Source organism: Triticum dicoccoides, chromosome 2B (genome assembly GCF_002162155.2).
Source record: "Triticum dicoccoides isolate Atlit2015 ecotype Zavitan chromosome 2B, WEW_v2.0, whole genome shotgun sequence".
NCBI lineage: Eukaryota > Viridiplantae > Streptophyta > Magnoliopsida > Poales > Poaceae > Triticum > Triticum dicoccoides.
In genome coordinates, this window is record NC_041383.1 from 624,153,639 (window position 1) to 624,174,041 (window position 20,403).

Here is a 20,403-nt window from a genome sequence, read left to right on the forward strand (position 1 = left end):
TACAAGAAGGACCCGAAAACAAAGGAGCTTACCACGGATCCGAAGACCAGGCAGCTTGAGCTTGTTCTGGTAAGGAATACACCCCCGCGTAATTAGCTCCATATGGTTGCATTCTAATTAATGAAGCCAAATTTCTAAATGGTTCACATTCCTTCCGCAGGCGACTGAAAGCAGTAGCGCGGGGTTGACTAAGAGCAACCCTTGGGACACCACTCTAAATAGGGGGTTGAATGTAATGAAGAACAAGGATAAGCTCAGTAAGCCGACGTCAGCTGGTCGTGTGGCCGGCAAAGGCTTGTCGACAAAATGGGGGTCATACTATACCGCTGGTGTGCGGAAGGAGAAAAAGACCAGCTCGGAAAGCCAGGCGCGAGAGGTTCAAGAACTCAAGGCACAGGTGGCGCGGATTTCGGAGATTGTCCAAGAGCAAGTGGAACAACGACTCGGAGCGATGATCACCGCCCTTGTGCCTACCTTGATCTCGGGGTTGAGTGCGTGGATTGCGGGCGGCCAACAGGGGCCGCCCCCGATTCCTAGCTTCACGGCCAGCAACTCGCATAATGCGATGGCGGGGCCATTGGTGCCTCCGGCGGAGGCGGCATTGGTGTCTCCGACGCCGGCACGGGAGCTTAATGCACCCGGGTGTACGCCGGCCGGCACCTCTTCAGCAAGCGGCCCCTCCGTCAACTGCACGCCCGCCGTTGGCGGTGCCTCGACATTAGCCGAGCTCGACGCCATCATCACGGTAACTAATTAAGCCTCTCTCGGCCGAGGACTTCATCTCCTTGCCTTTGACTGGGCATCCCTGACGCCCTACATGTTTTCGCAGGGCGCCGCCGACGTTCCGTGCACTCTCCTCCACTTCGTGAACAACTAGTTGGTCGATGTCGCCAAGGGCAAAATCGTTCAACCGGGCAACCCCTTGTTCCACGGTACCCAGATGCCACCCAACTTGTTTAGGGTTCAACTGGTTCGGGTGCTGCCAGGCTGCGACGACTTGTTACCTCCGATTCGACCCGTTGGGGCCGACGATGAAGACGTGATGACCCTCAGCGCCTGCCTGAGCTGGCCCCTGCTTTGGCCGAAGAGCCAGATTCGTTTGGGGGCGGGGGACACCACCCCAAAGACAACACCGCCAGTCGTGCCGGCGCCAAGTCGGCCCCATGGCAAGACCGCCGTAACGGTGCCGGACATCCCTATGCCACTGGATCCAAACATGCATATGGCACAGGATCAGAACGACGACGACGACGACGATGATACATTTGGCAACGTCGATCAGTACTTTGCCGAGCATGGGTACGATGGCGACTTCATGGGGCCTCCTTCTCAAGAACCAAACCCAACAAAAGACGTGTGCGATCTAGCTCGTACCGCGGAGAAGCCAAGTTGCAACAGGCGCCGTCTGGCGTTCAGCTCTCAGGAGACGCCTCCAGCTGCCGACTTCACCGAGCCTCAGATAGGCGAGGTGCGAAATATTGTCAGCCCCAACACACTCAAGAAGGCGGTCTGTGAGCAGAACTCGGTCCCATTACAGGAGAAGAAGAAGGCACGCAAAAGAAAGACTAAGAAGGGTGCGAGCCAGCCGGCACCAAGTACGATCCGTGCTCAGGACGGGCCACCTTCACCGCAGGATATCTCGAGGAGGGTGCATGTGGCGGGTAGGGCGATGCTACCACCAAATATGCTCAATGCTGCAACCGGTGCTATGCGGAGTCTGCACGACAGTGTTCTTTCTTTGGAGAAGCGGCGTCTCAGAGAGAAGGATGTGGCATACCCGGTTTTCGTGGCCAAGGTGCCAGAGGGCAAGGGCTTTGTGGATGGCGACATCGGGGGTACGATCGTCCTGCGGTTTGATGACATCTTTGCTATGTTTAACCTTCATCCGCTGCACTACACCTTCGTTCGGCTATTTTCGCTGAGTATGGAGATGCGGATCATTCGCGACAAGACCCCGGACATCGTGATAGTCGACCCCTTCTACATGTGTGCCAAGATCTTGGGCAGCGCTGGGGACCGGCAAGTCGCGAGTTCTTACCTCGAAGGCGTCATTCTGGCAAACCAAGATAAGGATAACTTCCTCGTGCCTTACTTTCCCGAGTAAGTCCTCCCCTCAACCGGCCCGTAACATATGAATTCTTACATTTCGATCGTTTTTCTTTTAACATTCCGTGTTTTCTGCAGTGACACACGTTGCACGCTCATCCTCCTAAGCCCCAAATATTCCATGGCCACGTATTTCGACCCGGACCGTCAGTCGAATGTAGACTACACAAATGTCAAGAAGGTTCTTGATGATGTTCTCCCCGGCTACGCCCAATCTGGAGGCACCTTCACCAGGCCTATTCGTAAGTACGGCAAGCACGTGTTCTCCCACAATACGACGTTCTGCTGCGTCAAGCAGCCGCCTGGCGGTCAGAAGGGTGCCTACTACGCCATCCATCACATGCGGGCGATCGTACGGGACCATCATCAACTTCTGCTACCGAGTAAACTCAAAGATTGAGCCGCGAGCGTGTCGGCAATCCAGGACGCGGACCTCCCACAAGATTTCTTTTGCATCCAGTCGGAGTTTGCGGAAATCATCCATCAAGATGTCCTTCGTACCTCGGGGCAGTTCTACCTCAGAAATCAACCGTCCAACAGTGACATCGACACAATGCTACAAATGCAGGATGACAACGCCCGTTCTTTCATGACTCCCACGATAGACGGCGGCTTCATCCACGCTCCGGTCCCTTGAGTCGAGTTGTCTAGTTCTGAAACATCGATTGGCTCATGTTGTAATTAAACTTTAATGAACTTGTAGTATGTCTCTTTGGTTTCGAGAGTCGTTCAACTTAGATGTAATCGATGCTATTAATGTCTTGCTTTTCTCTTCCGATCGTTCTGTTGCATAATTATATATTGCTTATGTATTGTCTGTGAATTGGTACTAACGTTTCGTTTGGCTAGTGCATAGCGATGCCGACATATGTCGTGTACAAGGGTAAGGTTCCCGGAGTCTACGATGACTGGGAGGAGTGTCGGAGACAGGTTCACCGATTCAGCGGTAACAGTTACAAAGGGTACACCACTAGGGCCGAGGCCGAATCTAGATACGCCCGCTATCTAGCGGGAGAGGGGAGGGAGCGTTGGAGGAACCGGATGAAGACGAGTTTCATCGTGATGATGCTCATCGTGATGACCGCAGCTCTCTTCTATGTGATGGTAGTTTAGATGATCGATATCGACTTGTAATGTGAAGACAAACTCGCTACTCGCGGTCTCGAGACTTGTAATATAATGTTCTATCTTTGTTCGGTCTTTTTAATTCGGAGACTAATATGATGAATTGTATTCGGAGACTAATATGATGAATTGTATTCAAAGACTAATCTTCTATTGTATTCGATGAATCTGTTGTTAATGTGTGCTGTCTATATTTAGTCAAACTATACATTTTGTAACCTGTGCAAAAAACAGAAAATAAAAAGATAAAAAAAACTAATATTCATACTAATGGCGCATCACAGGACAGTGCGCCATTAGTATGACAGTGCATACTAATGGCGCATCACTGGGTAGTGCGCCATTAGTATGCCGCGGTTACTAATGGCGCATCCAGTGGTGGTGCACCATTAGTATGCCAAAGCACCTGGGTATACATGGCCCCTGGGAGGCATACTAATGGCGCACGCTGGCCTATACTAATGGCGCACCCACGGTGCGCCATTAGTATACCAGATACTAATGGCGCACCAGGTGGTGCGCCATTAGTAAAAATTACTAATGGCGTGCTGTTAATGGCGCACCACAGATGCGCATGGCCATATTAGGTGCGCCATTAGTAGGGGTTTTTCTAGTAGTGTTCGCAGGGGTGGCGTTTTGGAGTTCCAAGGCTACAGATGTGATGATCTTCAGAAGCGGAAGAAACTACTCCAGCCCTTGTTGTCTGCTCGTATAAGTTTGGTTTCCTTTTGGTAGATTTGTAATAAGTTGCTGGTGTGTCTCATGATCGTTTTAGCTGTGAGGGGGGTAGCTGCCAGTGGTGGCTGGACATCTCTCTTAGTTGGTGGAGTTTGGCTGTCTGTAATAGACCTCTAAATACTGATCTTGGCTGGCTACTCTAATGAAAATCGGAGGGAAACCCCTCTTTTGCTAAAAAAAAGGGTGCAGTTTCAATTTGGAGGTGCATAGCCTAGCGAAGCACGCTTTTTCTTTAGGTGTCGGTCGTTATATTTGGCTTGATCTCCCCTATGATTCAGCTATTCTGCCCTCAAACATTACTTTGGACAATCAACAAAGCGTGTGTTTGCCTAAATAATTCAGTTAGTCACAGAGGTCCTGTGAGAAAAGGTACTGTACTCCTCTCACCCTTGGTATTGCCCTGCTACGTTTTCCCACCCAGCGGCACTGGTACTAGCTACTCCATCCACCATATCAGCTGACAAACTTTTGACAAGTCCACACCAGGATTGCTTGGCCACCACACCACACGCAGTCAATCGAGTGAGTCCCGTCCCTTTTTGTTTCTGTATTTTAAATAACAGCGTCCATTTACGGTTGGTGCGCTTCTGTTTTCGTCAAACACTTGAATAACTAACACAACAACTAACACAACACTGCGACGCCCGTGCCTGCCAACCCCTGGTCAGTGCCTGGCCTCGGCGGCCACCAACCATGCATGACCAACGGCACCTGCACAGCCAAAATTTCCCGTCCCAACACTCATGCATGCGATGCGACTAGAAAAAAGACGTGAAATTTTTCAAAAAAGAAGTAAAAAAAAGACACGAGCATCATTCCCGTCATTTTGTTTTAGCGGGAAACATCCTTTCTGTCAGCGCACGATGCTTCCCTTCGGACGAATCTTCATATACCTTCTCCAAAGAAACGCCACTTTGCTTAACTTCCATCATTCGATTATTCCCGCTTTTTGACGAGGTTGACATATTCAGACGAAGAATAGTCTTCCTGAGCTAGTGCTCGATTTTTTTACTAGCCATCTTTCGTGACATGCGTCGTCACATTCATGATTCCATAGCTCCCTACTCGCCGATTTGATAACGACTCGAGCAAAGCAAAGGGAAACTCGACCGATCGACTAGACGTCATCATTTCATTTCGCTTCGGTACGATTGCCGTCAACTTGCGCTTATGATATACTGGGAATGTATGTACACACACTTACCATCACAAAAACGAGCGATAAGCCACTTGTGAATTTCGTACTCAGATAGGTCTCCTCGAGTAGTAATTAAAGGTGGTGCAGCGCCGTGTGAATGCTTGCTGTGGTTGAATCTTGCACAAAATTTAAGTCAATGACATGGGAAAGTCGCTGCACACACGCTGAACTTTGGGCTCGCCCGATTAATTGCGAACCTTGCATACCCTCCAACCGTTCGAGGTAGCTGATATAGACCAGTATTTAACAAAAACTACCACATTTCACGGAAACGTATCGAAAAATTATTATTTTATGATTTTGTGTGAAAAACTATCACTTTTTTTCTAATCCATGGTAAAAAACTACCAAGTCGCGAAATTGCTCGCTTCGCCCGCGCTAAGCACAAATCTGACCGCTTGGGCTCACGAACCTCGTGCCACCGTGGCCATCCTTCGCGCCGGAGTTCACGGAAGCTTCCCCGCTCTCCGGCCGCCGCCAGCACGCCATGCTCCTGCTCGCCGCCGCAAGGGCCTGCCTTTCCTCCCTGGTGCCGCCGTCGAGACCCCAAACGCGAGCGGCGCGTCTCTCCCCCCTTCACCGTCGCCGCTCCACCACCACGCTGCCCAGACCCGCCAGGATCCTCCTCCTCCGCCCACTCAGGGCCGTCGCGGGCGCCGGCGCGCCGGGCGCGTCCTCGCGGCCCGTGAGGGACCGCGTGATCGACTTCGGCAAGCACAAGGGCCAGATGCTGGGCACGCTGCCGCCGTCCTACCTGCGCTGGGTGGTCGCGGAGCTCGACTGCGGGAACACGCTGGTCTGGGCGCGTCTGGCGCACGAGGTGCTCGACGACCCCGTCTACGTCGACCGCGTCGAGTGGGAGCACGCGCACCGCTTCCTCCGCGGCGACTCCAAGTTTGACTATGTCTACGATGACGACGGCGGCGACGGCCCCTCCAGGAGATGGCCGAGCACTTCGGCTAGGATCTCTCCGACGAGGACGGCTGGGGCCGTCCTCGACTTCCGCCTCCTCGGCACCTCCTACGGCGGCCGCATCCCGAGGAAGGCCGACCGGCGCCAGAGCACCGGCAGCGGCAGCGGCAGCAACAGACACCGGGACGGCCGACCCGGACGGGCCGAGGGGGAAGAGGGACGAGAGGAGGGAGCGGATGTGGACGAGGAGGGAGGAGCAGGTCAGGACGACGAAACTGGATGTGCTCGGCGTGAACTCCGGCACGAAGGATGGCCACAGTGGCACCTGGTTCGTGGGCCTAACTGGTCAGATTTGTGCTTAGCACGGGCGAAGCGATCGATTTCGCGACTTGGTAGTTTTTTGCCATGGATTAGGAAAAAAGTGATAGTTTTTCGCACAAAATCGTAAAGTGGTAGTTTTTCGCCACGTTTCCATGAAATGTGGTAGTTTTTGGTTAAATACTCGATATAGACAGTTGTTGGACGACCATCAGGGGCGCCATCAGGGTACGTGGTGCGCCAAATACTACATACAGCTGCAAAAAAAAAGGTATATGCCATGCAGCGGGCGACAGCAGTTGATTTTTGGCCCCTTGCAGTAGTACTAATTGAAGTAGGCGACGTACGGCAGTGTGATGCTCGACCACGAAGCTCGCAATGCTGACTGTCGACTTTTGTTCCCCGTGTCCTCGAGTCGCATGACTGGCGCCTTGCTGGCTTTATAATTGTTTGGACGTTCCATGGAAAATACTACGTACTACTATTGGTTGCAAATGCTCTTGCGTTGAAACTAGCATCATTCTTGCATAAGGCTGGAATTCGAGCCGAAGCTCGTTTCATTAACGAGCTACCTCGACTTGACTTGTTACTATAATGAGTTCATATCTAAAGTTGGCTCAACTCGTATAACTCACAAGTTGGCTCGTTTAACTTGTTAAGCATATGAACATAAAACCTTACGATTAAGATAAAAATGAACATTGTACATGTTTAATATGTATATTTTACATTCACAAGTAATCATTTTTTCATATTTGTAGCGTAGCTGGGCCTTATGTTGTGTGCCTAGGACGCAGGTTGCTTAGCTGATCTCTTGTAACGAGCCTAACGAGTTCGTAAGATTGGCTCGTTTAACTTGGTCTATAAAAATCTTAAACTAAAGCTCGGCTCGACTCGTTATTCTTCGAGTTCGAGTCGATTCGAGCCGAGTCACGAGTTACTCGTTTAGCTCAGGAGCTTCGAGCTTTTCTTCCAGCCCTATTCTTGCATATACAGTACTATATGGTTGGGGATGTGCTAACTGTTTGAACCTTTTTTCACAGCAAAAATCAAGAAAGATTCATATACATAATGATGTTTCCGAGATTGGACTCTAACATGCTAAGAAATTCAATGTTGTTCAATTGAACGTGTTATAAATTTCAAGACACAACTATTAGTTTTTTTTAATTGTGTGCTAACCTATTTAATTCATCGAGCGGTTGCATGGTTTTGGTTAATTTTAATTTATACCAAACATACATGCAAAACTATCAAAAAACCTAGTCAGCTCTCTCCCTTGTCGCTCTCAGTGGCGGCCCGGGAGCCAAATCCAACGACCGATCAGCAACCCCACCCCCCCACCCACAACCTCGCGCGCCGCCTGAGGGCGTCAGACAAAGGCCGTGCAGCGGCGGCGGGACCGTTTTCGTTTGCCCTCGCTCGAGTTGTGTGGCGTGGGGGCTGTTGGGCTTTATGGAGGCGCGCGTCGGCATGCGAGGGTGCGTGTGTGCTGGCGCAGGTGCGGCACGGTTCTGAGCGCTCATGGTATTGGGAGGTCATGCGCAACAGCGACACATGAAGGTTCATGGCGGGCGGCGCGGGTCTACAGCTGCGAGACATTGAGGTCCGTGTCGACGTGGGGGCGCGTGAGCGCGACACCAACTCATGGAGGTCCTGGGCGGCAAGAGGTAGGGTGTTGCTGGCTTTGGCCAATGCAAGAGAGATCGCATGTGCACGTGTACACGATGGCACATATGTGGCGCGGCTCTTCCCGAGGCTTGCTCGGGGGACTTCGACGGAAGTCGGAGCAACGACTTCGGTGTATGGATCTAATGTTGGCGCTCCTCATCGGCGTGACAAGGAGAGCGTGGGTGTGTCCACAAGACTGTCTGATTTAATTGTTTGTTGCTGTGAAGTCGAAGATGCGGAGGTGGGGTCTTGGTGGCGACAATGACGGGCAACAGGTGGCATGTTCATTGGTCTTCTGTGACGCTAGCCTTGCATATTTCTTCTTCGTAGCTCTCTGTCAGAGTTGGAGCTGTGATGTCCTCATTGTGGGTGTCTGAGTTTTGATACGGATCTTCATGTGACTCCGCACTGCCTCTGTTGTGTGGATTGTGTCGACGATCATCTATGGCAACGTAGGAGACGCTTGCTTGAGCATTAGGGATGGCAATGGTACCTACTTGGGAGAAGTGATGACGGTGACACATGTGTGGTATCTCGGCAAGGCTCTCTTTAAAGAGGTGTGTGTGGGTACCTTACGTGTGCCGCTTAGCTAGCGGATTGTGTTGGTTTTAGCCCGATTTTTCCGTTATTAACTAGACCCATTTTTTTCGTGAGTTGTGGGATATCTTGGGTGAGGCTCTCTTCCACGTAGTTTTCATACAAATATTTTGCCCCCATATCCAAAAAAAATATGCCATACTTTTCATGAGTTGATAATTAATTTCCAACAGGAAATTTGACCACTTCCCTCCATATTTGCACCTCAGGCTAGTCACTCCACCAGCGTGCTTGCGTTGCTCCTAAAAACGCAAGGCCGACGATGCGCGCGGTACGTCTGCATAAACGTCCATATATGTATCTGACCATGCATATCTAACCTTGCACAAACAAATTAATGGTCAGGCCGGCCGGCAGGCCAGACGATCCCACCTCGAAAGATCGACCGGCCGGTGACACAGCGCTGCCGTGTGCTCTCTAGTGCCAACATTAATTATGACCAGCATGCACTCGAGACCGTATGATCGTGTCGTGTCGCCGCTGCATGTATGGCTGCGACCAGTCTCGGCCTCACCAGCCACACTATTGATCGAGGCTGCTGCCCGGCCGGCTTACCGTGTCCACACCCAAAAGCCGCATGGCTCAACGAACTCGACGTTCACCAACCGCGCTGGCGTGACAACACTCCACCTATAAAATCTCCCGTGCCGCCGAGCCTTGCCAGAATCAGCAACCAACCGAGCTCACCTCCTCGCACAAGGTCTGGGCACCTACACTGGTACAGCTATAGCTAGCTAGCACATACTGCTACGTACACCGGAGGGAGGGAGCGAGCGGCCATGACGAGCGAGGTGCAGTCGGCGCCGCCGACGCCGCGGCCGGTGTCCGCCCCGCCGTCGCAGATGCACTCTCCGGCGCCCAGCAGGTCGCCGCTGCGCGCGATGGCGTCGCCGCTCGCCAGCCCGGTGAAGAAGGCAGTGGCGAGCGTGAGGGGGTACCTGGAGGAGGTCGGCCACATCACTAAGCTCGCCGACCCGCGCGACGCCTGGCTCCCCATCACCGCGTCCAGGAGCGGCAACGCCTACTACGCCGCCTTCCACAACCTCAGCTCCGGCGTCGGCTTCCAGGCGCTCGTGCTCCCCGCCGCCTTCGCCTCCCTCGGATGGTACCTACTAAGCTACTCTACTTATTCAATCGAGAGATGAACCTATAGTACACGACTACACGTTACTTAATTTCTCCGGCCCGTGGATTGGGTTCTTGCAGGACGTGGGCGATCGTCTGCCTGACCGTGGCATTCGCGTGGCAGCTCTACACGTTGCGGCTGCTGGTGAACCTCCACGAGCCCGTCGCCGGCGGCACACGCTACAGCCGGTACATGCACCTCACCACCACCGTTTTCGGTAGGTCCCCGATTCCCGCGCGCGCTTATCTCAGACTTAATTATTAGCACGGCAACGTCGTGCGGCAAACGACGTCGTCCCTTTCGCGCTCTTCCATGCTCATCACATGCATGCCTTGCCTCGGCCTTCTCCAACAGGCGAGAGATGGGGGAAGATCCTGGCCCTGCTCCCGACGATGTACCTGTCGGCGGGGACCTGCACGGCGCTCATCATCGTGGGCGGCGGCAGCATGAAGATCCTCTTCAGCATCGCCTGCGGGCCCGCGTGCCTGGCGCGGCCGCCGACCATGGTGGAGTGGTACGTCGTCTTCGTCTGCGTGGCCGTGGTGCTGTCCCAGCTCCCCAACCTCAACTCCATCGCCGGCGTGTCCCTGGTCGGGGCGACGGCGGCCGTAGGGTACTGCACCATGATCTGGGTCATTTCCGTGGCCAAGGGGAGGGTGGCCGGCGTGTCCTACGACCCGGTCAAGGCCAGCAGCGACGTCGCCAGGACCATCGCCGTCCTCAATGGCCTGGGCATCATCGCGTTCGCTTTCAGGGGGCACAATCTTGTGCTCGAGATTCAGGTAACAGTCAACCCGGGAAAAGAGAATGTCCTCCCAAGTAGTGCATGTTAGTCTCGTTATCCGTTGCTCATGCCCTTGTGCCGCTTTGAGAACGAATGGTGATGAAGAAAAGTCGCTGAGAGTGAGTGTGTTCTCTTTGCAGGGCACAATGCCGTCGACGCTGAAGCATCCTTCTCACGTGCCCGTGTGGAAGGGCGTCAAGTTCGCCTACCTCGTCGTCGCTCTCTGCCTCTACCCCGTCGCCATCGGCGGCTTCTGGGCCTACGGCAACCAGATACCTCCCAACGGGATCCTGAGCGCGCTCTACAAGTTCCACAGCCGCGACGTGTCCCGGCTGGTGATCGGTCTCGCCACCCTGCTGGTGATCGTGAACTGCCTGACCACGTTCCAGATCTACGCCATGCCGGTGTTCGACAACATGGAGGCCGGGTACGTGCACAAGAAGAACCGGCCGTGCCCGTGGTGGCTGCGCGCGGGCTTCCGCGCCTTCTTCGGTGCCATCAACCTGCTGATCGCCGTCGCGCTGCCCTTCCTGTCGGAGCTCGCCGGCCTCCTCGGCGGGATCTCGCTGCCGGTCACCCTGGCCTACCCGTGCTTCATGTGGCTGGCCATCATGAAGCCCGGGAGGGGCACGGCGATGTGGTGCGTCAACTGGGCGCTGGGGAGCCTCGGCATGGGGCTCAGCTTCGTCCTCATAGTCGGGAACCTCTGGGGGCTCGTCGCCACTGGCCTGCATGTGCAGTTCTTCAAGCCCGCCGAGTTCCAGTGAAATTAAAGATGGAAGCAAGTTTTTTTTTTTCGAGTGAAGATGGAAGCAAGTTTGCTGTCTAATCCACCAACGGAAGACATATTAATGTGATGTAATGCTGGCTTGTTTTTCCTTTTGTTTCTGAGAAATATACTAGTATGTCTTGTACTGGAACCTGAAATGTTGATTCTTTTAGAAACAAAAGCTGAACCTACGTTTCAACATACTACTACAGATCAGCTTGTAGCTTCGTTGTTTTCAGTGTCTAAAAACCTTCAGATCAGCTGATATGTACGTATATACAGTAGTGATGACAAACAATCATCAGAGACAGACCGAATGAGTTTTCAGTTGTGCATTTCAACATAAGAGCTACATCGTCCAGACACAATGTTCTACAGCGAATGTGCGACGAAGTTCAAACTATTTTAACTACAAGGAATAAACTGAAAAATCTACATGCATACTCAGATCAATCTAATGGCATCGTTTGATCCGGATGCATTCTATAGGAGACAGAAAGGTGCCTATATATCCTGTACAACATCAATGAGCCACAAGTATCTTTACCATGTTATTATATGCATCATTCAAACTAAACTAAGTATATTCACATATAGCGCGTACTAGCAGCACCGGCAGCAGATTACATCCCGGCAGGTGTAGGGTCTAGCCCGGGCTTCTAGTTCGTCCAGTGGGGGCACTGCTTCCAGAACATATCCCTTCTGTCTAGAGAGGCAGAGGTCATAGAGGTTCCTACAGATACCTTTGCTGAAAGGATGTACCTTTCTAGGAACTCCCCTGTAAGTGTCATTTGATCGATTCATTATGGTGGACTAGAGACAAGCAAATATAACTAGAAAAATGCTAGTCTTCAGCCATTTCATACCTTAGGTAAGATATTCGCTTCCGTCTGGCAATTTCATATGTTGTTTGGTTCGTAAGAGCAAGGTAACTACAGATATACACAAGCTCGTGAATACAATAATCACCAGTGAAGAGGTCATTGTTAATTTGCGACTTCACAACATGTAAGATATTCAGCTTTACAACTATTTTGGTGTAACTTTTAGAGTGCTAATTCTATCAAGCTCAACTTGGCAATGTATATTTGCCTTACATCTATTTATCCCCCAAAAAAAAACAGCCTGAAGATAACCTGATGTCAATAGCTATCATTATAGTTTTCTTTGTATTCTGCATAGCAGATTGCAAATTCTGAAAGAACAGACTACTGTGAATATAAACGTAAAAACTTACGTATGCAACATGAGTAAGATCAGCAAAACTATGAGGATTAATATCAACGGAAGCAACAGTGTCAAGCCAGTCAAACCCTTCAACCTGTCAATTAAGAAACAAATAAAATGTTTGCCGGACAAAATTGAAAACCAAAGTACATACCATGAGTAGTGAAACTAGATCTAAAAAGGTGAAGGTACATACCAGGACCCGTTCATATCCACATGTAAGAACTGGATGTAGAGAGCAACAGTCCAAACAACTAAACTTGCTTGTCCAAATATGTACCACCTAGAAAATATCACTTATGCAATGACATAAGCTGGATATAGTTTTGATGAGTCATAAAATAGAACATAACATCACATATGTATATTCCAATATATCATCAGAAGCATTTAAGAGCAATATTTTTAAAATTAAATGCATATTAAGTGGACATAGCTGTTAACAGAAATAAAGGAATGGAGGAGAGCTGCAATTTCTACTTACATCCGGGAGACTTTGAGTCCAATAATCACTAGTTTTTTTTTTCTGTGAGAGCTGCAATTCTACTTATATTGGGGAGACCTCGTAAGTCTAATAATCATTAGTTCTCCTTCTCATTATTTTTCCTTTTATATTAAAAGAAGTACAGGAGCCACAGAAGCATTACAATGCCAACAAGGCACTCTGTAAACCTACCCGGTGTACTTTCAGTTAGGAGTTAAGAATTAGCATGCCCCAGATATGTCCAAAGCACATTCACAAGATACATGACATCATGTTAAACACTGGTAACTGGATTTTGGTATATATGACTATCTGAGTAAAGCTTGATGGATTGTACGGCAAAAAGAAGTAAAAGCCTGCCAATCCCACTAGATCAATATTAAGGGAAAGGGTGGGAATGGTCATCAGTACACAGTTCCAATTGAAATCAAGCAATTGAGAAAGTAGAGACTCGAGAAACTATGAGGGCATGGCCTCATTATTTGGTAAAAGAGCAGTCCTGCATTCCAACATAACTTCTGCACAGGGAGCTTCTGGATTTATTGTTAAACAATAGGGACCGCGGTGTACAAAAACTGGAGAAGGTAAGGATGTTGCGGCATTTGCACATGATAGCATACACTAAACTACAACACGTAATATATATCGTGCATTCGAGATTTTAATGTGTTCAAAAGATAAACTGCAAAATGTGTAAATAAAAATCTCACCAAAAACGGCAATGGTTCCTTATGCCAATGCATGTTCCAAGCCATGTACAGTGATGATCAAATTGGAGAACACACTTATCACAATCATGACAATGCTTGGTTCGTGGTGGCTGTGAAAGGTAGTCAACACCAAAAGATGAGCTTTGGCGACCAGCATGACAGAAATGTGTTCTAGTTAAAGATATTTCATGGACATTGCAAGTTGATGTGACATAGATATTTGAGAATAACAAACTCACATACACAATCTCACATACACAATCTCAATATTATGCTGAGCAGAGTAAGCTTGCACTAGTTCTTTATGCATTATGCAATATAAAAACAATCTGCTACCTTGCCAAATAGATTCTCAGATTGGTTAATGGTAATGAAGCATAAAGTGATAGAAAGTCTTCTTGTGGTTTGTAATATGCGACTCATGGGGTACAATGAGAAAGGAGAGTAACATAATTGACACATTACTGCCCTATAGGCCATAACTGGTGCTGTATACACTAAGGTTGTGTTTGGTGTGAACCAAGCTTGCCCTACCAAAAAATTGGCAAGCAATGTTTTTAGTAATGGCCACCGTTGGCATGGAAAATTAACTAGAATGCGGCAACCATCCAAACAATGACCATTTTTTATGTCATGCCCATAATAATGGTATGGTACACATTGGTCAGGAACAACATACCCTAACCCCTCTAGGGTGCAGCTTCATAGGTATGCAAACAAGAGCAGTAAGCACATGCCATAATAATCTAGTAATCAAACATATTGGACATGACACAAGACCTGCTTAATTGCTTTCTACTGATCTTTAAATCAAGTTTACATAAGACAAACTACATAGTCCATGCTTGAAATGATATGTACATCAATGATAGTAAGTCAACTGATCTTTAATTTCTATATATTTTTCCAGAGAATTTTATTTGTTCTGCCATAAGCACTAACATCAATATTCCAAGACGGGTATATTGCTGGCTGGTTACCACCAGTTATTTTATCATTGCCTTGACTATAGAGAACATTACAATAGGCCCGCAAATTTAGAATAAATAAGATTACCTGAATGAGATGGCAGTAAGAGCAGGTCAAATCCCTAAACAAAATGGAAACATACAACCATATCACAGAAACGAAAATAGATGGCAATACATATTGAAAACTACACTTCGGAATAGGGGAAAAAACTTAGTTCGAAATCCAGACAAGTGCACCTGCTGGATGATCGAGGAGGATACAGATCCATCATTTGCAAAAGCGACGAAGGTGTAGCAGATTGTGGGTTGCGTTGCTCTATTTTGCTGCGACTCATGAAATAATTTAAGCTCCCGTTTTTTGAACAGACCTGTCTTTTCTTAATCATAAAAAAACATTTTTAATTTAGCATAAAGTAAGTCTGCGCAACTGGCAGGCTCCAGCCCTTCAAATATACACATATCTAACTAAGGCAAAACAAAAGAACTTACGACATTACTTTGAGATTGTTGTTGTATTAATGAAGGTTGCGTGCATTGCTGATCCAGCCTTCAACATATCAGCCACATACCTAACAGCAAAAGGACCAAATGAGGTGCAGGGTAAAAGGCATCGCTGTTCCTATGCATAATCCTTCCTCTAGGGCTCAATAACATTGAGAAGCACGAATTACCCTGGTGATGAATTAGCTGTATATAGGTATTGCGCCAAGGTAAACAACACCAGCCCTCCATATAAACTCATGTACCTGGCATCAAAAGTGGACAGTAGGAAGGCTAAAGACAGATGACCAGTAACATATCTTGTAATACATCCGTTTGAGCGTCAATTAATATGGGAACGGAGGGAGTAGATAACAAGATGCTAATGAAAAACAGAGAACAGATATATGATATCATAATGAATTTCCAGTATCCATAAATTCTGAATAAGCTGTCAAACATTAGAACCACTCAGTACTAATATTCTTCAAACATATCAGGCACTTATGGGCATACAATTCCAATTCTTCGCAGAGACACACCAAAACTATTTTGCTTCAAAATTAAAGCAGGCCAAGAGATGACACGAACTAATTACACGAATAAATGGTAGCTGGGAAAAGCAATAGCTGCCAGCACAAGCCAGGAGAAAATCGACTCCAAACATCGGATATCTTAGCATATAATCTAAGCAAACGGAAACGTTTCACAGGCAAGGAGGAACAGAGGAGGGGAGAGGGGGCTGGTTATACCACTGATCCCGGCGGATTTGGCTCCGGAGGGTCGGATCGAGCAGGAAGACGGCGCCGATGAAGAGCGCATGCAGCAGCATGACGATTAACCGGACACACCTCCAGGGCTTCCTCCCTGCGCTCAAATCCCCACCCCCGGTCAGGCATTCAGACCCCGGCCGGAACCCCCACCGCGACCAAATCGAATCAATGGACGAACCGTGTGAGCCGTGGCGCTGGGGCTGGGATAGGACCCTGATGGCCTCATGGGGAGGATCGCTTTCCCCGCAGCACGGCATCCTCGCCGCCGCACCGACGTGAGGAGGAGGAGGAGGGAGGCGGTGGCGACGGTTACCGGTGGCCGGTTCTTCCGCGGGAGGAGGAGGAGCCGGCCTGCAGTTACGGTGGGGAGGGCCCACCTGGAAGTGGACGGACTCTCGATTCTTTTTATCCCGGACACGGACTCTGGCTTCTTTTTTTTAGAGGGTCGGACTCTGGCTTCTGCAGTGTGTCACATACACACCCCACAGGCCAAGGCCCAGTTCCAGATGTGCCGAAAATCCAAGCCCAGAGTTGGCCCGTCAGGCCAGCCTGGCATGGCCGCAGGGGGGCGCATCTCCAAAAAGGATTTTTTTTTGTAACAACCTGCACATCGTAACAGATTAAAAAATATTTCGAGATATGATCCCAACAGATTTCCATCTCTATACGGCGCGGGAGGGGCCGCCGTCTATAAATGCCCACCCGGCCTTCCACATCTCTTACTCCCGCGGAGCCATCTATCTATCCATCTCTTCTCCGCGCCATCCCATCTAGTCTCGTCTCCTGCCCCTCGGAGGTCGAGATGGCGGCGGCGGCGGCGCGAGTGGTTGCCCTCGCGTGCGTCCTCTCCCTCGTCCTCTCCGCGCAGGCGGAGGCTCCCTACAGGTTCTTCGACTGGGTGGTCACCTATGGCGACATCAATCCGCTCGGAGGAGTTCCGCAGCAGGTACATGTAGTGCAGAGCCAAGCTAGCCATGCTGTTCTAATCTGTGCTGCGCTGCATCTGAGGTTAACTGCGACGACATTTGCTTTTCGATCTCTGTAGGGTATTCTGATCAACGGGCAGTTTCCGGGGCCGGAGGTCGACTGCCAGACGAACGACAACCTGGTCATCAACGTGCGCAACCGGCTGCCGGAGCCGTTCCTGCTTTCATGGCAAGTTCTTTTTAGCTTACTCGAGACATTCTTCCAAGCGTTGCATGCACCAGTTCAATCTGCATTAATTACTTCCTTCTGTCTGTGATCGGTTTTAGCTTACTAGCTCTAACATCGTTGGACAACTTTAATTTGCATCAGTTTAGATTTTTTTTAGATCTGCATTAACTTATGGTGTCGTCCAGATCAAAAAAAGCGGTCGTAAAAGGGGAGGTTTTTTTTGCGTGTAGTAGCACTCAAGTCGCGCAGCGCCGTCTGGTTTAAGCTTTGCAACGCATCTGATCTTGAAACGGCGATCAGCATTCAGCAAGTCACTGAACAAAAATAGATGCATGCCAAATTCCTTCACTGCCAATTGCAAACACAGAACAACAGTGATGGGTAATTCTGTTGCATGCATTGTGATGTCTCTCCTATTCGTTCTTAATTTGATGGTAATTAATTACTGCAAAATATTATCTCGTATCACCTTTCCGGATATCTCGGTGACTACAAATAAGTTAGCTGCTGAATTAATCTACTGAAGCACTTTTATCCATTATTTTTGCAAATGCAACAGTAACGTACTCGTAATACACAGTAACTCATGAACAGGAACGGGATCCAGCAAAGGAAGAACTCGTGGCAGGACGGCGTGTCCGGTACCAACTGCCCGATCCCTCCTGGCCAGAACTACACGTACCACATGCAGGCCAAGGACCAGATCGGCAGCTTCTTCTACTTCCCGTCGCTCGCCTTCCACAAGGCGGCCGGCGGCTTCGGCGCCATCCGCATCAACAGCCGCCCGCGGATCCCCGTCCCCTTCCCCCCACTGGCCGACGAGTTCACCGTGCTCATCGGCGACTGGTACAACACTACCCACAAGGTACATGTGTCACCAAGCAAGGCGTTGGCTTGCACGAAATGCACTCATCTGTCGGCTCATTTCAGTTTTGGTGTGTGTAACTGACCGTCTTGGTTTTGCTTGTCAGGCTCTCCAAGCCATGCTGGACGACGGGAAGCTGCTCCCTTCCCCTGACGCTATCCTGATCAACGGTAAGGGCCCGGGGCGCGCCAACTTCACGGTGGAGCAGGGGAAGACGTACAGGCTGCGCATCTCCAATGTCGGCCTGCGGAGCACGCTCAACTTCATGATCCAGGACCACAACGTAACGCTCGTGGAGGTGGAGGGCACCCACACGGTGCAGAACACCTACACCTCCCTCGACGTCCACGCCGGCCAGTCGCTCTCCGTGCTCTTCACCGCCGACCGCCCCGCCAGGAGCTACCACATCGCCGTCTCGTCGCGGTTCACCAACCAGACCCTCAACTCCACCGCCGTGCTGCGCTACGCCGGCTCGACCGGCCCCGTCTCCGGGCCGCTGCGTGCCGGGAACCAGAGTGACGTTGACTTTTCACTGAACCAGGCTCGCTCCATCAGGTACGGATCACGACATCTCGACCGTCCGTTCTAGTGATAATCGGCGTGTTTGGGTCTGAGCTTGCCGTGGTGACCACGTGCAGGACGAACCTGACGGCGAGTGGGCCGCGGCCGAACCCGCAGGGCTCGTACCACTACGGCTCGATCAACGTGAGCCGCACCATCCGGCTGGCCAACTCGGCGGGGCAGGTCGGCGGCAAGCCGAGGTACGGCGTGAACGGCGTGTCGTACGTGGACGCCGACACGCCCCTCAAACTGGCCGACTACTACAACATCAGCGGCGTGTTCCGGATGGACGGCATCCCGGAGGCGCCCGCGGCCACCCACAGCGGGACGCAGAACGGGACCGGCGCCGACGCGGCGCTTAAGAACCAGACGGCCGTCATGGACTCCGACCACCGCAGCTTCGTCGAGGTCGTGTTCGAGAACAGCGAGGACAGCGTCCAGAGCTGGCACCTCGACGGCTACAGCGTCTTCGTCGTCGGGTACGTGTACATCAGGTCATCGTGAGGCTGATGCATATGTATATATACTCTGCTCCATGATCATTCTGCTCGTCTCGTCCATAGGATGGACAAGGGGGCGTGGAGCGAGGAGAGCAGGAAAGGCTACAACCTCGTGGATGCAGTCACGAGGTGCACGGTGCAGGTAAGATTTTCTTTCTTTTCATTCATGCTTAGTGGTAGTATCAAAATACTGTCAGTGCGTTTTTATTCACCTCTTTTGTTGTTGGTTTGCGAAGGTGTATCCAAGAGGGTGGACGGCGATCTTCATCGCGCTGGACAACGTGGGGATGTGGAACGTGAGGTCGGAGGATTGGGTGCGCAGGTACCTGGGCCAGCAGTTCTACCTCCGGGTGTACACGCCGACGCACTCCGTCCGCGACGAGCTCCCCGTGCCGACCAACGCGATCCTCTGCGGCCGCGCTACCAACAAGAGCCGCCTGCCATTCTCTCAGTAGTAAGCAGCCGCTGGCAGGGAAAGATCCAATTGTATCAGAGCATTGTATGGTGTGCAAGTCGAACTGTCGAAGACTTAGTTTGGCTGGTTACTGGTTAGGGCTTAGTCTGGGCTTAGGAATTTACTCATGGAGTCAAATCATTTGGCCTACGTGGCCTCGGTATAAACAAGAAAGATAGCATGTGATATCTCTTATCTGGGCTATTTCTGGCTTATAAAAACATTAATTTTCTGCCTTATTTTGCAAGTCTTTGGATCAATATTTTTTAAAAGAGAAGTATACTTTTCGTCCTCGACTACTGGCGAACTCTAGGTTTAGTCTAAGAGCCTGTTCAAAAACTCTCCCAACACTTCAAAGATTCAGCTTCTGAACCTAGCTTCTTGCTCCATGCAGCGATTCCCCATCCGTTCGATAACAAAATCAGCTTCTCTGTCGCTACTTTTTTTTTTTTTTGAGACAAGCTTCTCTGTCGCTACTTGGCATGCCAGCACGTCTAGCGACATATTAGGCCGGTTGGAGATCGTCCCATGGGCTGGAAACCCAATTTGGAGGCAGGATGGAAGCCCAAGAAGGAAGGGAAAGGCGTGATTCTGTTCGTTGACGAAGAAAGAAGAGAGGAGAGAGACTAAACGAACCGTTGCAAATCTTGTAATTTTAGTGAATTCGGCGTTCTAAGGATTCCATGAAGCGGCGATTTCTCAGCTTCTCTAAACTTCTAGAAAATACACTACGAAACACCACAGCTTCTCGAAGCTAGCCCCAGAGCTACGATGTTCGTCTCTGCTCCATCCTTGAGTTCATGAAGCGTGGAGCGTGAATGACTTCCGAACAAGCTCTAAACTTCAAAATCGGAGAACTTGCATCTCCAACTCTTGAAA

The 20,403-nt window shown here is 50.2% G+C and overlaps 3 protein-coding genes and 1 pseudogene across 3 annotated transcripts; 3 read left to right on the plus strand and 1 right to left on the minus strand.

Moving 5' to 3' along the window:
• The first annotated feature begins 5,654 nt into the window (after nucleotides 1–5,654).
• LOC119361054 lies at nucleotides 5,655–6,441 on the plus strand (annotated as a pseudogene).
• Nucleotides 6,442–9,347: 2,906 nt separating this feature from the next.
• LOC119365219 (lysine histidine transporter-like 8) lies at nucleotides 9,348–11,453 on the plus strand. Its single transcript, XM_037630832.1, has 4 exons — nucleotides 9,348–9,770; nucleotides 9,872–10,008; nucleotides 10,146–10,573; nucleotides 10,716–11,453. Exons 1-4 carry the CDS (start codon nucleotides 9,445–9,447, stop codon nucleotides 11,340–11,342), a joined length of 1,518 nt encoding a protein of 505 aa, XP_037486729.1. The 5' UTR covers nucleotides 9,348–9,444; the 3' UTR covers nucleotides 11,343–11,453.
• A 198-nt stretch (nucleotides 11,454–11,651) lies between these two features.
• LOC119365221 (protein S-acyltransferase 10-like) lies at nucleotides 11,652–16,372 on the minus strand. Its single transcript, XM_037630834.1, has 11 exons — nucleotides 16,168–16,372; nucleotides 15,969–16,083; nucleotides 15,408–15,482; nucleotides 15,234–15,305; nucleotides 14,974–15,108; nucleotides 14,822–14,855; nucleotides 13,766–13,875; nucleotides 12,768–12,854; nucleotides 12,582–12,665; nucleotides 12,211–12,276; nucleotides 11,652–12,122 (listed from the first exon to the last, which is right to left on the minus strand). The coding sequence occupies exons 1-11, from the start codon at nucleotides 16,244–16,246 to the stop codon at nucleotides 11,948–11,950; spliced, it is 1,032 nt and encodes a 343-aa protein (XP_037486731.1). The 5' UTR covers nucleotides 16,247–16,372; the 3' UTR covers nucleotides 11,652–11,947.
• A 353-nt stretch (nucleotides 16,373–16,725) lies between these two features.
• LOC119365220 (L-ascorbate oxidase homolog) lies at nucleotides 16,726–19,763 on the plus strand. The gene is made up of 7 exons (XM_037630833.1): nucleotides 16,726–16,935; nucleotides 17,035–17,144; nucleotides 17,739–18,009; nucleotides 18,116–18,564; nucleotides 18,648–19,049; nucleotides 19,134–19,212; nucleotides 19,307–19,763. Exons 1-7 carry the CDS (start codon nucleotides 16,792–16,794, stop codon nucleotides 19,523–19,525), a joined length of 1,674 nt encoding a protein of 557 aa, XP_037486730.1. The 5' UTR covers nucleotides 16,726–16,791; the 3' UTR covers nucleotides 19,526–19,763.
• The last annotated feature ends 640 nt before the right edge of the window (nucleotides 19,764–20,403 follow it).